Raw genomic sequence first — 18351 nt, forward strand, 5'->3', positions numbered from 1 at the left:
CATTGTCTGTCTCAAAAAAGTGTCTTCTTTCCACGGGCTCAAAATTCCACTCATGACCTAGCAGCTGCCCATTGGCTGAAACTGCTAAGCCCAACTGTTTATGACAAGCAGAAGCAAAAACCCTGAGCAGCACGTTGGCCAGAAGGCCTGTGGAGTGGGGTCCTGAATGAGCACCCAAAAAGGCCAGGGAAAGGCTGGAGACATTACAGTGAGAAGATGAAGGGTTAACTAGACAGAAGTGAAAGATTTGAGGCTTTACCCTATAGCAAACGCAGACAAATTTCTTTCCCTTTTATTTTATTTTAACAGTTTATTATATCCACTATTATCACTTCTTCATCAGAAATACAGGTTAAAAAAACTGACAATCTCCTCCTATGGAGATAAGATTTGAAAAAAAAATGTTTATTTGCAATAGATGAATAATTTCAAAATACATAGACACATATCTATTATGTTGTGTGTATTTTTAACATGACTTGTGATTTCCTGAAATGGGTTTACACAGAGAAAGCACTGGCTAATTTCATCACTATAGAGTCAAGCTATTATAAATTACTAATCATCTAAATTGACAGGGACTTTTAAAAAAAATTTTATTATGTTATATTAATCACCATTCATTACATCATTAGTTTTTGATGTAGTGTTCCATGATTCATTGTTTGCGTATAACACCCAGTGCTCCATTCAATACATACCCTCTTTAATACCCATCACCAGGCTAACCCATCCTCCCACCCCCCTCCCCTCTAGAACCCTCAGTTTGTTTCTCAGAGTCCACAGTTTCTCATGGTTCGTCTCCCCCTCCGACTCCCCCCCTTCATTTTACCCTTCCTACTATCTTCTTCTTTATTTTAACTTACAATGTATTATTTGTTTCAGAGGTACAGGTCTGTGATTCAACAGTCTTACACAATTCACAGTGCTCACCATAGTACATACCCTCCCCAATGTCCATCACCTAGCCACCCCATCCCTCCCACCCCCCACCACTCCAGCAACCCTCAGTTTGTTTCCTGAGATTAAGAGTTCCTCATATCTGTGAGGTCATATAATACATGTCTTTCTCTGATTGACTTATTTTGCTCAGCATAATACCCTCCAGTTCCATCCATGTCATTGCAAATGGCAAGATTTCATTCCTTTTGATGGCTGCATAATATTCCATTGTATATATACCACAACTTCTTTATCCGTTCATCTGTCGATGGACATCTTGGCTCTTTCCATAGTTTGGCTATTGTGGACATTGCTATAAACATCGGGGTGCACGTACCCTTTCGGATCACTACATTTGTATCTTTGGGGTAAATACCCAGTAGTGCAATTTGCTGGGTCGTAGGGTAGCTCTATTTTCAACTTTTAGAGAAACCTCCATACTGTTTTTCAGAGTGGCTGCACCAGCTTGCATTCCCACCAACAGTGTAGGAGGGTTCCCCTTTCTCTGCATCCCTGCCAACATCTGTCGTTTCCTGACTTGTTAATTTTAGCCATTCTGACTGGTGTGAGGTGGTATCTCATTGAGGTTTTGATTTGGATTTCCTGATGCTGAGCGATGTTGAGCACTTTTTCATGTTTGATGGGGACTTTTTGATTTTGGAATGAGCTATGCAATTTCTTTTTTTACAGTTTTTGCCAGCAGATTTTTTTTTTTTTAAGAGTGGGGCATTTTGTTTTTAAGATTTTATTTATTTATTGACAGAGAGAAAGAGAGCACAAGCAGGGGGAGCAGCAGGAAGAGGAAGAGAAAGAAGCAGGCTCCCCACTGAGCAAGGATCCTAATGTGGGGCTTGATCCCAGGACCCTGAGATCATGACCTGAGCCGAAGGCAGATGCTTAACCGACTGAGCCACCCAGGCGCCCTGCCAGCAGATTTATTTCTCAACTTTTGATCTAGCTAATATTCATGTGAGTAGTTAATAGATTTGCTTTTCATGAGTACATATGAAACTCTAAGGGCACAGGGGAAAGCCTGAGAGTGTGCCAAGAAGGAAGACACAAGAACCAATGTAGGACTTCAAAACCATCAGCCATCTAAACAGATCATCACAGGCGGTCAGCGTGTCCAACTGTGGTCTGCGTTTATGCTTAGAACTCTGATGTGAGAAATCTCCTTACTTAAAAAAAAAAAAAAGCTTTATTGAGATATCAACATACTATAAAATTTGCCCATTTAAAGTGGACAATTCAATGTTTCTTTTAGTATATTCACAGGGTTTTGTAGAACATTTCATACCCCCCAAAAGAAACTTCACTAACCACCCCTCCCCATACCTCTCTCCCCTCAACCCCAGACACAGCTAATCTACTTTCAGATCCTATATATTTACCAATTCTGGACATTTCATATAAATCAAATCATAAAATATATAGCCTTTTGTGACTGTCTTCTTTCACTTAGCATAATATTTTCAAGGTTCATCCACGGTACAGCGTATATCAGTGCTTCATTTCTTTTTACTGCCAAATAATATCCCATTGTAATATTCACTTTTACTATCCACTCAGCTGATGGACATTTGGGTTGTTTTCATCTTTTGGATATTATGAATAGTGCTGCCATGACCACATGTGTACAAGTGTTTGTGTGGGTGCACGCTTTTACTTTCGCTTCAGTATAAAGCTAGGAAGGAGTTCCTGGGTCCCATAGTAACTCTAGGTTTAACCTTGGGAGGAGATGCCTAACTGTTTTCCAAAGTGGTTGCACTATTCCATATTACCACCAGCAGTGTGACAGTTTCACAAGTTCTCCTCATCTCCTCCAACACTTGTTATATTACCTGTTTTTCTTCTCTACAGCCATCCTAGTGTGCATGTCTCTTTGTGGTTTTGATTTACATTTCCATGATGGCTCATCATGCGGAGCATCTTTTCAGATGTTTATTGGCCATTCTGCTTACTTTCTTAAGACCATTCTCCATTTCCTCCCCACAAAGACACAAGAATATTACCTAATTTCTTCTGTATGTCCTATATTAAAATACATATTCTTAAATTTCTTCAGTACTGATCTCCATTCTTGGTTCCCTCCACACATACCCCGTCCCCCTCCAGTACACATACATACACACTCAGCACATGCTTTCACAAATGATTCCTTTTAAAATTGAGTTTGATGCCTTATCACAGTTGCTTCTAAATCTTAACCAGACTTCAGCAGCAAAACCAAGTAAGTTAATTGTTATTTGTCAAATATAATAACTCCCGACATGTCTTGGTCTAAACTTTGCCATCAGTTTCAAATCTGTTGTAGAGACGATCTCTTCCATCTTTACTTCTCATGACTAGGTTCTGATTATCCATTATTTACTTTAGAATCCCAAACTTTTAAGAAGCATTTCTCATTTCTCTAAAGATTCACTCCCACTAATGGGAATAGGGGTGGTGTCTGAGAGTGGAATCCTGAGGCCGAGCAGGTGGAATTCCTTTGCTTGAAGAGGTCAGAATCAGCATGTAGAATATCACAGTGGGAATGAACTCTGGGGAGCGTCTGACTTCTTAAATTTTTCACTATCTTAAAAATCCAGGTTCTAGGGGCGCCTGGGTGGCTCAGTTGGTTGAGCGACTGCCTTCGGCTCAGGTCATGATCCCGGAGTCCCGGGATCGAGTCCCGCATCGGGCTCCCTGCTCAGCGAGGAGCCTGCTTCTCCCTCTGACCCTCCCCCCTCTCATGTACTCTCTCTCTCTCTCATTCTCGTTCTCTCAAATAAATAAATAAATCTTTAAAAAAAAAAAAAAAATCCAGGTTCTAGCAGAAGCCTACACAAACCTAAGAATTGGTTAATTTGACATTATTCAAATCTAACAGATCTAGACCTCCTCCTCTAGCAGATTATAATCATCACGTTGTTTGAGAATATCCTAACGAAACTTAAAGTGACCCCTTCAAAATACCATCTTGCTTGTAAAGGAACAGCTTGTATTTCAGCCCATATAAGCTATGTGATGTTTTTTAAATAGGTAATTTAAAATATCTATTCCATGAAGTTTATTTTGATCCAAAATAGTTTTATACAAACTTTGCTAAGACATACACAAACATGCTAAGACAAAAAACATTTTTAGCAAATGCTTAAGAGAAACTAGTAACTGCTCAGATAACTTTACAAGCCTCTACAAATCTACTGGAAGGTACCACAATGTTTAAATCCTTTTCAAAGCAAAAAATGTCTTTGGACAAGCTACTTTCTTGGCGCTCGGTCCTGATTCTCTGATGGGGAGTTGGAACCAGAAACCCTGAGGGTCAGTTTCTTCCATTTTTGAACATGAGGCTTTTGAGAAAGGATTTTCCAAGATTTAAAAAACATGTCTTGGAACATGGCAAGATCAAGAAGAAATGCAAAGATCTTTCCCATCTAATGTTCACCTTATGATTTTACATCATTCTTGGAGAACTAAGTTCTGGAAAATGAATTTCCTGATAGCCAAGGATTCACAGCTTTCCCCAACCTTGCCTTTGTACATCATTTTAGGAGAGAAAGGGAAAGTTTGCATTCTTGATCTCTAACATCCTGGTTAACAGGAGCTTGTCAATATCTGAGGTGAGATGTAGAATTTTTTGACCCTCTACAACCGGTACAGGCTGCAACCTGTGAATAGCAAGTTTGTATAGGTATACCTCCAAAGTATATATTCAACACCCCCACTTCCTCTCATCTCTGTCACCTTCCCCCTGGTCCACAGCATCACATCTTTCACCTGGGCCACTATACTAACTTCCTAAATTGTTTCTCAATACCATTGTCCAATCTCCTACCCATTTGAGTCAACAATCTTTTCATTACATGAATCACATCAAGTCATTCCCTTTTTAAAAATCCCTTTGATGATTTTTCAATTGCATGCGCAAAGAAGTCAATCTCTTACCATGATCTACAAGAGCCTGAATGATCAGGCCCCTGTCTATTTCATCATATTCATCTCAACACCTTCATCTTTCTTAGAGTGCACCCCATCTTTTCTGTCATGTTGTCTTGAACTTCCTACATCTCTGCTTGGCAGACTCACATACATGTTGCCCCTTAACATAGTTGCTCCTTCAAATTCTTTAAGTGTCAGCATAAATACTGCTTCTTCAGAAAGGCCTCCTCTGACCATGCTTTCTAAGTGAAACTCTTCTGTTTTTTGCTTGGCAAAAATGGTTCACTATTTTCCTCACAGTACTAATTTCAACCTATAATTTAAAACTGTGTTTATTTTTTTATTGTCTACTTCTCTCACTAAAGGGTAAGAACCATATGGCCCGAAAATATGGCCAGCACAACAGTAGGACATAAGTAATTTTGAATGAATTAATAAATAAATGAATTATCTATTATGTCTTAATGCATATTAATTACTCCTTTAGTGAATGTAGATCACATTCCCTACACATTCTCAGGTTCCATTCACCACAATTCCATTGTCATTTGTTGTGCCAAAGCTTCTGCTATAGAAAGTCAGAAGTAGGAAGAGAATTTCTTTATGTGTTGTTTCTCTAGACATTGATGCCTCAATTAAAGGGATAAATGGTTGGCTAAATTCATTTAATGCTGCAATGCAACAATGCAGTCCAAGAGGCAAGTTCATCTAGGTATCCAACAAATACATTATTACATAACAATAAAGCTTCCTTCTTTATCTCCATTCTTTAGATTTATTTTCAATCCCTTTGAAAATGGTCGCTTCCTTCTACCCTAATAACGTCCTACTTAAATCTGAACATACAGCTCACTCAAATATAAATTATGGAAACAGGAATGTTAACATGGCATGATGTGCTTTCCAATTTAATGCATAATCTTCTAAAGCCAAGCATTCAAATCCTTTTCCCCTAATTGCAGATTTCAGCTGGGCAGAAACTAGACCTGATTGCCACATGCTTGCGCAATTAGAGGAGTAGTTATCCTTTCTCCTGGGTCATCAAAGACTACCTGTCTCAAAATAAAATAAACCAGTAAATTAAGTTAGACAACACTTTAAACATAACCCTTACTAATGTCACAACTGATTTATTAAATTAAAATGTCTTAAGTCAACTAAAAATAAAATTCCAATAGGCCACACTGCACACTATGGGGTTGCCAGGGCCGCATCATCTTGCCTAGAATGCCCTTACCTCCCTGGACCGCCTGCGAAAATCCTACTCCAACTCCAATCTCCTTGTCAAAGGTCCTCTGGACGGAATTAATCCTTCACTCCTGCCCCAGGGCTCTCCCATTGCATATAACACCATACTTGGGCCAGGCTGTTAGCTCAACGAAGACAGAACCTTCACCAAATGGACTTGAATGTCTCCTGTGCATAATAAAAGCTCCATATGGAAGGTGAGAATAGTTACAAATAACCTCACATAATTATACAGCCGAAGACTGCTGAAAAACTGAAGTCTGCTTTTAACAGAGCAAAAGTGAGAAGTGGAGTTGTTTTGGGCCCCCCGTCTTCTCCCAGGACCACAAGCCCACCAGGGTCAAAAAGCACATGTATTCCCAATCAATCCATACTTCTTTCCTCTAATTAATATAGCTCTTATTGTCCAAGCTCCATAGGGTTCATTGGTGGCTAGGTGATACTGATGCTCCTACTGTCTTCCTGAAAATAAAAGAGCTGAGGACTGCCCACTTCCCGACCTATTAACACTGGTGCTCTGCGAGCCCTTTGGGGAGATGTTTGGCAGAGTAAATGTTGGTTTATGCCCCCATCTTCTGGATATAGCCAAGCTCATTTTTTTAAATGATTTTTCATATGTTTTGGGTTTGCTCAGTGATAACAAGTCTAGATTTCTTTTTTGAGAAGGATTTCTTATTAACAATTGTGTGTGCCTAGTTGCAAGTACCTGAAAAAACACTTTTCTGACTCATGACAAAACCAATGGGTCAGTTGTCTAAAAGCATTAAAATGGGAATTCCTTTGTATATCATGATGTAAATAATAGACGGATGGACCATGTGAACATTCTCAAACAAAAGTTTGCCCTTGGCTTCATAATCAAGACATTTTACCTACCCACAAAGTAACTGAGTCATAGAAATGCCTTGTATCCACTGAATATGTTAAGATGCTTAACATGCCTTATCGATATATTGTTACATTTGTAGGTAGCCATGGTCAGGATATCATTTATATTAAATGATGGAGGAAGAGCCATTGAGCATTTGGCATGTAGACACTGTTATATACTCTATATTATCTCATTTAGTCTACACAATAACGCTGCAAGAGAGGTATTACTATCTCCACTTTGCAGTTTAGGAAACTATGACTTTCTATGACTAGGCTGGTAAGTGGAAGAGCTAACTCAAAAATCCTCATGTTTTCCAAACCACATCAATTAGAAAGAGAGCAGACCTTTTTAATTCCTTTCACGGATGTGTAGGAATCCACCAATTCAAGAAATATATGTACTCAATCATAGGAGTCATCAGGACAAAGCCAGAAAACACAAAGTTACCACGACTCTATAATCAGAACCAAATAGAAACGATGGGATAAGAAATACTTTTACAGGATTTGCAACCTTAAAGATAGTCAATCTGTGAATTCCAAATTAGACCAAGGAACATCATGAAACCACCATTCAGGTTTTTTCTACCATGCTAAGACATTCTGCTAATTACGCAGGTAAAGGCTTAATAAATTTGGGGTAGTAATATTATTATTTACTTTTGTTGGAAACTGTTCTTCCCTAATTCCAGTGACTGCTACGAAGGGGACTGTCAATTATGGCAGCCCTCCTCTCTGGCTGCACAACTGGGTTTGTGAACTGCTGAACTAACTATGGTACCCCACACCTCTGGCCACAGTGCCTGATCCAGAACTGGGCACAACTCATCCAGAGTTCTTCCTCGGAATGTTTCTAGATGGTGGAGAGTGCTCTCTCCTACTGGGTTGTGAGAATGGGAGCCATGGCTGTGACCAATGGCCATGGGTCCACCCTTAAAGGAATAGCCTGACTTGGAAACTAGACAAAACCACAGAGGAGAGTGGTGGTAGGGAGATGAGAGGGGGAGAGAGTGAGAGCATGAGAATAGAGTGAGAGAAAGAGAGAGGGGGAGAAGAAGAGGAAGGAGGAGGAAGTGGAGGAGAAAGGAGGACATTTAGAAAGACAGATAGTGAGAGACAGCATGGACGCACCTGACTAACCCCCACAGACTGCAGTTAGAATTTTTGTATTCAGACAATCCACATGCAAGTTCCATCCCTGCCCTTCTGTGCTTTGACTGTCTAAACAATGTCTTTCTTTTTGCTTAAGGTATTTGGAATTTTTTTTTATTATTATTCCTTACAATGATAAGCTTAAGCTATGTAGGAAAGCATGTTCATTACTTCATAAGCTAAGTTCTTATTCCCATGTCTGGGAGAAATGCAGTGATGTAACAAGTCAAATCAGCAAATATTTATGGAGACCAGAAGGATGAAAAGGCACTGTGGCTTAGTGACAGTGAGAGCTACATCAGAAACGAACACGCAAAACATCTCACTGGGAAATAAAGACTAAAATGCAAATATCAAAATAGTTATGGTATAAAATAAAAACAGACACATTATTAGGCATCATCATAGTATAAAACTGACTAAACAAAATACGCAGATAATAAATACAGGGTACAGAGAAAGGAACAATCAGGTTGGGGATGCAGATACCCATTTTAGGTATCTGTAGTGCTATGTGAAGTTCTACTCAGATCATCACAGATTGTACCAGAAGTTGAACACATTTAACTGACCACATCCCGCTTCCTATCAATGTCTGAGGGTACGAAGCATTCCTAAATACCCTTCCATTTACCTACAGAAAATATGATTCAAAGTTTACACTAGGGCAAGGCTGCCTTATGGGTGTGGTTTGTGCACTTTTGGAAGGGCTCTGTACTTGCTGCCTTGAAATTGTTTAATAATTTTTTAACAAGGGGCCCCACATTTTCATTTTGCACTGTTTCCTGGAAATGGTGTCACCGGCCCTACACTAAGGAAAGGGACAAAGTTTTTCTACAAATGAGTCAGACCCATGGTCTTGCTTATCAGAGCAGCCTATCTGCCAGGAGGTGTAACAAATTTCAGAAGTTAAAGGGCAGAGAAGCACAGGCTCACCTGCCACACAGTCCTCCTTAGTTAGCCCTTTGTTAAAAGCAAATGATACTGAACGATGAGAAGTCTGCAGTGAAGGGTACTTGTAATCTGCCAATTCACAACACCGCCACCAAGGGGTGAGCAAAGTCACAAAGGTTGCGTCAAAAAGCAGAATCACCAAGGGTTGAGTCAAAAAAGCCACAGTATAGTCCTAGAACATGACAAGCACAGGATGAAGTATAAAAGAAGCATCTGGTTGATTTTATGAGATACCCAGTGAAGAAAAGCTAGTTTTGGTCATGTTAAACGCATAAAATATCATCGAATAGTGGCTTGGTATCAAAGTGTTACCTAGAGACACAACTCTACTCATGGAGCACAGGCTGGATGAGACTGAGTCTCATTGGGGAGCTGTGCAACTGAATTAGTCAGTCTCAACAGCTCCCCTGTGATGACATCTCACCAGCTCATGTGCACATGTACAGAGTAAAGGAAAACTACGAGAAAAGCGTCCACCCACCTTCTTGTCCCAGGACTTCCCAAGGAACCACCGCAGGAACACGCCAGCCTTCTGCTGTGATTTACGTACTTCCCTGATGTGCTATCAGAACAGTTACTCCAAAACTACAGCGCCAGCAGTTCTGTCTTGTTCACGCCTATCTCTTCTCACTTCCACTCTCATTTAGGACTCTAGCCCCTGCCACCAAGCTGTACGTGGTGAAATACCCATCTGTCAAGGGAACCTGGATGGCTTGAGTCGGTTGAGCATCTGACTCTTGATTTCGGCTCAGGTCATGATCTCAGAGTGGTGAGATCAAGCCCCGTGTCAGGCTCTGGGCTCAGTGTGGAGTCTGCTTATCCTTCTCCCTCTGCTTTTCCCCCTGCTCTCTCTCTCAATTAAATGAATGAATGAATGAATGAATGAATGAATGAATATCTTAGAAGAAAAAGAAATAGTTATCTGTCAGATTTGTACATTTGTGTGACTGAGTTATCGGCCCTTTTCCAGGGGAATAAGTTGAGATTAGAGATGAAAAAGGCCCGTGGAGAGGGACCAGTGAGGGACATAAAGGGACGTTGTAGGTAATGTGCTGAAGTCAAAAAAAGGTTCCTCTTTACAATTTTCCAAACTGACAGTCCTTGCTTGGTAAAAAAATTTTTTAAAAGGTAATATATACTTAAGTTTGAAGGACATGAATGACAATGTAAGTGTGCTTGTATTTCAGTAATTATCTCTCCTATCTCACCTGCATAGACTTTTGACTAAAATTGCATCTTTTAGGTTAACCCATAATGATGCACTTTGGAGTAGAATACTCTCATTGTCTTTGGAGTGGATATTTAAAGTATTTTCCCTTCTGTTCAGACCACTCTCTTTTTCCATCTACTATTCACTGAGGTATAAAGTTTTTTCTTTGAAAACACCATGGAATCTAACTAATTAATTGTATGAGTTAGCACTCATAGCACAGTCTATGTGCTCAAAAAAAGCCAGCAATTAATTTCAACTGATTTAAGGATGTGTCCTATCAGAATCTAGTTACAAATGAAAACTAGGTGGATAATCATGGTTTTGTATGTAAGGAAGACAATAAGCAGAAACTGTGGAATTTTGTGGTATGACAAAGTCCCTTAGGAGGCAAGTGTTCTAAAGATCTAAAGCAAAGTCATTGTTAGTGCAAGGATGTTGGAAAGTATACTAATTGGTTCAGTTTTAGCATTTGGTTTATAGTGCTGACTGTGTTTCGTTTTCATTCTCCCAGTAGACTCAGCTATTTGGGGCTCCTGTCCTGGGAGGGCTAGCTTTCCTCCTGAATTAATATTTAATATGCTTCTATGGAATTTCATAATCAGTGACAAAGACTTTATTTCATATACTTAAGAGAAAAAATTTCCCTTCATTCCCGAAAAAGATTTACTTTAGGAAATGTGGTGTAATTCTACAAGAATCCTGAAAGATCTTTTAAAAAATATTGATCATCGGTTTCTTGGTGACATCAGCCAGAAACTTTAATACAAATGGTGAAATTTGGACAATATCTCATGAATTGAGCAAAAACAAGACAAAACACAAGTGATTTATCTTACCTTTATATAGTCTTTGCTATTGGCCTTTTGAGGTGAGTAGGTTTATCAGCTCAGCAGGGTTGTTCCACTCAACTTACATGCTCTGCTTTTTTTTGCGGTTTCCTCGTCACAGTTGTTTTACCAGACGGTGGTCCTGGCAAACCATTTTCCCAGCTATTCTCTGTAGCATCATAGCGTCTCTGCCAACCCTTCTTATTCAAACTCCACATTTTGTCAGTTCTCAGCACCCTGTTAGACTTGATATCCCAGGTTGAGGGCCATCTAATTTTTCATTCAGGCTATAAAAGTTGGCAACCCCAGTGGTGTCACACCTAATAAAATACCAATTTTAAAATGCCATTGTGCAAATGAAAAAAACCTACCTTTCTTGTAGAATGAGTTTGTTCTCTTTCTTCCAAAAATCTTTAAAGTCAGAGCTGAATTCATGCCAGATACTGAAGAAAACATTTGGGGACACCTCCTTCTCTCCAATTTTTGGTTTCATGAAGAAATAGGCTGTAGTCTCCAAAAAGCTGTCAAAGCGCACACACACGAGCATAAAAGCTATGATTACTTTCCAATATGGGATATTCTTTCTCCATCCAAACGGTGATTTCATTTATACACAGTTATTATTACTAAGAAGACTCAAACTCTTCAAGCGTCAACAGTAGTTGTTTATGGTTCCATGTTAGAGTTTTGGATACAGACAGTAGCAGCTGATAAGAATCCTCCCTATACTGATAACTATCCTTGGTCCAATTCCATCTTCAAAGTTAATCACTAAGTGCCTGACATATTTCAGAAATAAATCTGAGTCAAGTTGGGACATATTGTAAGTAGCAGGTCTATCATTTTTTTCTACACTCTAAAGAAATGAAATATTAGCCATTTGTCCCCAAACTACTACGTATTCTCTATGTATTTTATATTGCTTACATACAGTTTGGTTTCCTACATTGCTGAGAAGAAAAGAGAAAAGCGAGTCCCAGGACATGGTGACAAAGTCTCTCATCAGATCATGGCAATATCATTGAGTGGATACCAATATGGCAGCCAGCCCTGTGACAGTAGACTGATAGTGTCAGTCTTTAGAAGGTGCTGCTTCATACTACAACTACATGAAGCTCAGGAGAGTTTCAGAAGACCTAGTTGACAAAGAACATACAACTGGTAAATGGTAGCTTTATGACTCAACAAAAGTCTTCCATTCCCATAAAAAATGCCCTGAAAAGGACCTAGGCCAATTAAACTGGTAATGTCATAGTGAGGACACCTGGGCTGCTAGTCAGCATATGGCCAGAGCTGCTGCAAAAAGGAGTGACATTCCAATAACCTTTGCCCCCCCCTCCCTTTTTTTCCCACCCTGGCAGGGGGCCAGCACTTTTGCTGCTACACAAAGCTCAAGTTTGATTGACTCTGAAATAAAAATTTCTAAGGCAACTTGATTTTGCCATATTGCATTGTTTGATTAAAAATATGTGTTCACACATACGTACATTAACACACATCTGTGTATGTATTCAGTTTGTCATATAGCTGATTTCAAATCCTTATCCTGAAAAATATACGAAAAATATCTCATTGAGATGAGCATTAATAAAATGAGATATGTAGGGTGAACATGCTCAGAAGGTAAAGGAGACTGAGCATCACACACCAAATAAAGAATTCACAGCCACCTGACTATGACCAATGGGCTAGTCTGTTCTGTTTTTAAACTCGCCTCACGGTAGTCTCTAAGCAGTAAGGTTCCCAGGGACACCAGTTTTTAGATTCTGGGGAGAGATGACAGCATGTATTTGACCAAATGTGTAGCTCCCGGGAATTATGTATTTCTCCCTAGTTAGCCTAGTAGGAAAAATGACACAGTAAAGTCAGTCAATCCTGAGAGAGAGTCAGGCTGTTAAGTGGATATGGTATGTGAGAATCTGGCTGCCCTGAGCTATTGTAAGGACATCAAAATTCATCCACAGAAAGTGTTGATGGGGTGAGGACTGCCAGGAGAGTAGATGTCAGGGAGCATGAATTGTCTAAGACATATCTAGGTCATATTTTATTAAAACAGATAAAGCATACACATACTTACCTCCTGAGAAAACCGGTCATTCTCCTTATAAGCCTAAAGACAATTTATGACCTGTATGGCAGAAATCAGGTCTCAAATCCTTGACTACCCATTCATTCTTTTCCATCATTTCCTGGTATTTATGCTTCATAAATTGATCATTACAGACCAAGCCAGTTTGTTTGGGCAGACATATCTAAATTGTAATAATTGGTTCATCTCTTTAGCCACTTACAACATTTTGAAAGTTCTATCATGAGACAGCATGGTTTAAAGGAGAGAATATAGGACTCAGAATCATAAACAATTGAATTCCAAAAAACTAACTTCCAAAGTGTTTGTTAAATGCTTCAACACAAAACAAATTTATATTGTATTGCATATTATTTTCCATTACATATACTGTGTATTCTATATTATGAAATATGAATATATACTTACTAAAAATTTTCTCTAAACTGTAAATAATTCAATTGAGGCTGATTTATTAAAAATCATTCATGTGACCTTGTTCCCTGCAGACATTTTTGAATTATTGGCATGCATAGAGGTTTCTGATACTGGTAGTAATTATTCTAATTATTGAATAATTTCCCCTTGGCTTTGTCATAAATTGCCTACAGAGCTTTAAGAAGGCAGTGACTTTTGAGTTCCAGTTTTGAGCTTTTCAGTTTCTTCATCTATAAAGTGGAGGATATGTCTGCTTTTCAAGGTTATCATAAAGATTCAATGAAAAGTACTTGCATGTTATAAACTAAAATAGCAATATATGTATTAACTTTATAAGAAGCAAGCATTTTTCACTAAAAAATGCTCTCTGTGCAAAACTTAGTGAATTTGTGAGACATATAAGTATCCTACAATTGAACCGAAGACAATGTGTGAAACTGCTGAACAGCACGATTCTCAATGATGATGAGCTATGCGTGTAGCCATTTCTTTGGAAATGGCCATGGGGAAAGAATGTGTCTCCTAAGTATGACACATAGAGTGAAGAATTATCTGAGGATCACGAATGCTGTCCCAACTGTATTCAACCACCCCACTCCCTAGAATAAAGCATAAGCACTTTTCAAAGATAACCAAATAAATGATAGGCAATAATTTCTAAAAGTTATCAAGGTACCTTGTATGCCAGAGGCATTTTTGGTTATATAATCCTGTCCGGTATTCGGTGGCATTCAGCTAATGAAAGATACCCATTTACATGGAGGGGTGGAAGGGATAGGTTCCATTCTTTCTGAATTATCCTTTTTTTTTCCCTAAGTCGGAATCCAGGAGGGTCCCATCCACCAAACAGCAACACAGGAACACAAAAGGGGGCAGGCATTTTATCGGGGACCTTCCTCACTATTGGCTGTTCTGTGAGACTCTTGAAATGACCTTGACACACTAGGAGCCAGTAGTGAAAAGAACTGCAGTTCTAACACAAAGAAAATGCAGCCATCATAGTAAGAGACAACTCCAGATCACCAAATAATCAAGACCCTGTAATCAGGATTCCTAAGTAGACCTCTCTGGAAAAGATCAGCCCTACACTTCTTTTACTACAAACATGAAATAGTACACATATACTGCTCGGCAACACAATCAAGGTAGCCCCAGAGTTCTGAAAAGATAGCTCCAGCAGAATTGTTTTGAAATCTCTCTGAATCCCCACATAAAAACAGAGAGAACAACTGAGATGTTAAAAACCAAAGCTGGGCGCCTGGGTGGCTCAGTTGGTTAAGCGACTGCCTTTAGCTCAGGTCATGATCCTGGAGTCCCGGGATCGAGTCCCGCATCGGGCTCCCTGCTCAGCAGGGAGTCTGCTTCTCCCTCTCCCGCTCCCCCCTCTTGTGCTCTCTCTCTCTCTCACTCTCTCTCTCAAATAAATAAATAAAATCTTAAAAAAAAAAAAAAACCAAAGCTAATAGAAAAATATCTGCAAAAACACTGTGTCCAGTATCACCACACACCTCAAAATGCAAACAGAGGAGACAAATCATTGACAACACAAAACCCAAGTAGTAATATTGTGTGCATAGGAGGAGGCAAAGGAAAGCAACAGGGGGCTTCCCTAAAAACAGAAGAACTCCTGAATCACAAACAGGCCCTCCTGAAAATTGTGTAAGGGATATCTGAGAAGCGCAGCTGAAACTGGACGGGGTTTTATACACTCTAACGCATGCAAGAGGAGAAAAGATCTGCAGTAAGTTCTGAAAAGGCTGGGAGCAGTCTGAATATATGAAGTGTTAGTACTAACCAAATGTGCAGGCTGTATGAGGTCATTTTTGTTTTTTTCTTTTTTATCACTGTGCACAAGCAACAAAAGAGAAAGCTCTAGAGCAGTAAAGCTTCAAACAGACTAAAAGCAAAAACATAAAATACCAAAATATGTGGGAGCAGATAAAGCAGTGCTTAGATATTTGGAACTTTAAAATACCTATAATTAAAAAAATAAAGGTGTAAAATGAATAATATAGGCATCTAACTCAAGAAACTAAAGAGGAGCAAATTGAACTTGACTAACAGAAGAATGGAAATAATACAAAGAACACAAAACAAAGAAATGGAAAATAAACCTTACAGAAAATTAGCAAGATCATAAACTGGCTTACTGAAAAGTTTAATAAAGTTGATAACCACCTACCATAGCTGATAAAGAAAAAAAGAGAAAATACAAATTACCCAATACCGTAGATGAAAGTAGGGTTATCATGATAGATCATACAGGCCTTAAAAGTATAATATGAGACATTATCAACAATTTTACGCCAAGATGTATTAAAAAAATTGAAAGTACTTTCAGTTATTTCAATAACTGAAACTTATTTCAATAAATAAAAAATTAATTTTTTATAAACTTGTAATCAGAAATATCCCTTTGCAAATACTTGTAGTCCACATTGTTTCCCAGGTGCATTTACGAACATTTAATGGAGACATAATGCCAATTTAACACTAACTCTTGCAGAAAACACAGAGTGAGAGCACATTCTCAACTCATTTTATGAGGCTGGCATTACTCTAATGTTGATACCAAAAAATAAAAACATATGAAAGAAAAATAGAAAGGTTTATAGACCAATATCCCTTGTGAACATAAGTAGAAAATCCTTCATAAAATATTAACAAATTGAAGGCAGCAATTTTAAAAATGGATATTACGTCATATACAACTGGAGTTTATGCCAATACAAAGTTGTTTTAACATCTGAAAAGCAATCAGTGTAACCTGTCACATGAGTGGAGTAAAGAAGAAAAGCCATATGATTATTTCAATAAATGAAGAAAAAAATTTGAAAAAATTCAACATGAATTCATTATTATAAAAAAAGGAAAAAACCTTTGTAAGATAGGAATAGAAGTAAACTCACACAATTAGATAAATGACATCTGTGAAAAGCCTATAGCTAACATCATACTCAAAATTATGCATGCTATATGATTCCATTTACATGAACTCCAAGTATATACAAAATTAATCTATGTTGATAGAAACCAAAATAATGATTGTCTCTTCAGAGAGGTGTGGGGTAAACAGATTGAGACAACAGAGCTGTTTTGTATCATGTTTGAATGGTAGTTACTCATTGAACTTGTTTTATTGAATAAATTATGCCTCGATTAACAAAGAAAGAATGAAAGTAAGAAAAAAAAGAGAGAGATGGAAGGAGAGTGAGAAAGAAGGAACTGAAAGGAGATTGTGATTAAGTCCTATGTTTCGTAGTTATTAAACGAAAAAAGAAACCAGGGATAAAATAATGGGTCTACAGACCAATGAGAACATGCCAGAAACAGGCCTATAAACAGATGAAAACTGTTGGCTAACATTTTAAGACAAGCTAGAAGAAATTAATAAAATGACAGAGGCTATAATAAACACAGTTCAAAGTAGAAAAACTCAGAAATGAGGTGGTAGAATTTAGTAAAGAACCATGAAATTTAAAATATTTCACACATGAAGTCTGAACTGGAAACTCACAAGAGTTACCAAGAACAATGTATCATTTATTGATAGAAATAGAAGATAAAATGAAAGAAAAAAACTTAAAATCAAAGAGAAGTGAAGAAAGTAAAGAGAAAGTTACAAATATAGAATATAAGACATTCCCACAGGTGTGTTATAAAAGCCCCTACAAAAGATAACCAAAGCAATGGAACAGAACACATATTTTAAAATGTGATTCAGGAATATTTTTTTGAAATAAATAAAAATATTTGAAGCTACATGTTAAAATGGCATGCCAATAATCAACTCTGAGACATATTCTAGTAAAACTACTATAGTTAAAAAATAAGAAAAAAAAGATCCTTTGGTCATCATGCAAAAAAAACCCAAGTTCCTTACAAAGGAAAAAAACCCTTACTATCATCATATATTCAGATAATATGCTATGTCAGAAGACAGTGGAATAACATATTTAAGATACTAAAGACAGAAAGAGTGAACCAAATATTTTATATCTAACCAAACTGACTTTCGAATATAAAGGGCACAGGAGAACTGCTTTCAGTATGAACAAACTGAAGAAATATTGTCCTAATGTCTAATTATCGAAGAATCTACTAGAAAGTAAGATTAAGAAAGTCAAGATGACAGAAGAGACTCTGGTGTAAGGATTGGCAGCTCAGGTTTCTCAACATGAGAAAGGATACAGGATGTTGGACCCTACAGTTAAGAATTCTGCCTTGAATTTGAACTGGAAGTATGAACTAACAATGTGCTTTAATTCTAGCTCTGTCTACTAACAAGTCTAGTCACAGTACTAATTCAATAGCAATAAAAGTAGAACCCAGGTTTGTGATCTCCAAAGACCATTCTAAATATTGATCCCAGTGCTGCTTGAAGAAATAGCTCAATCCAGGACAGGGGGAAAAATGTAGAAAATGAACCTGGAACGTCCTGTCAAAGAAGATAGTAAGGAAAGTCCTGTCAAAAATAACTCAGAAGTGAACTTAAAGATGGAACATTTTGTATTAGTAAGAATAATAACTGCAAAGGACTGAAATACCTAAAAATACGTTTGCTTCAATGAGCTCATCATAATGCTTAAAACTTTAAAAAATGTATTTACTTAATGTTGGAAGATGCTAGATAACCACCTCATTATTTTGAAAACTGCAAAACTAAGGAAAAAAGAACATTCATTTCCTATATGAACCATTCCACTGAATAGCTC

General features: G+C 38.0%; 1 protein-coding gene across 1 annotated transcript in view; it reads right to left on the reverse strand.

The window, feature by feature from the left end:
• FMN2 (formin 2) overlaps positions 1-18351 on the reverse strand; it is a 382777-nt gene that overhangs the window by 22133 nt on the left and 342293 nt on the right. Inside the window, exon 14 of the mRNA XM_032389271.1 lies at positions 11502-11651. Coding sequence (XP_032245162.1) covers positions 11502-11651 — 150 coding nt within the window. The remainder of the gene's footprint in view (positions 1-11501; positions 11652-18351) is intronic.

The sequence above is a fragment of the Phoca vitulina genome, unplaced genomic scaffold (genome assembly GCF_004348235.1).
Source record: "Phoca vitulina isolate PV1807 unplaced genomic scaffold, GSC_HSeal_1.0 scaffold54, whole genome shotgun sequence".
NCBI classification, from domain to species: Eukaryota; Metazoa; Chordata; class Mammalia; order Carnivora; family Phocidae; genus Phoca; species Phoca vitulina.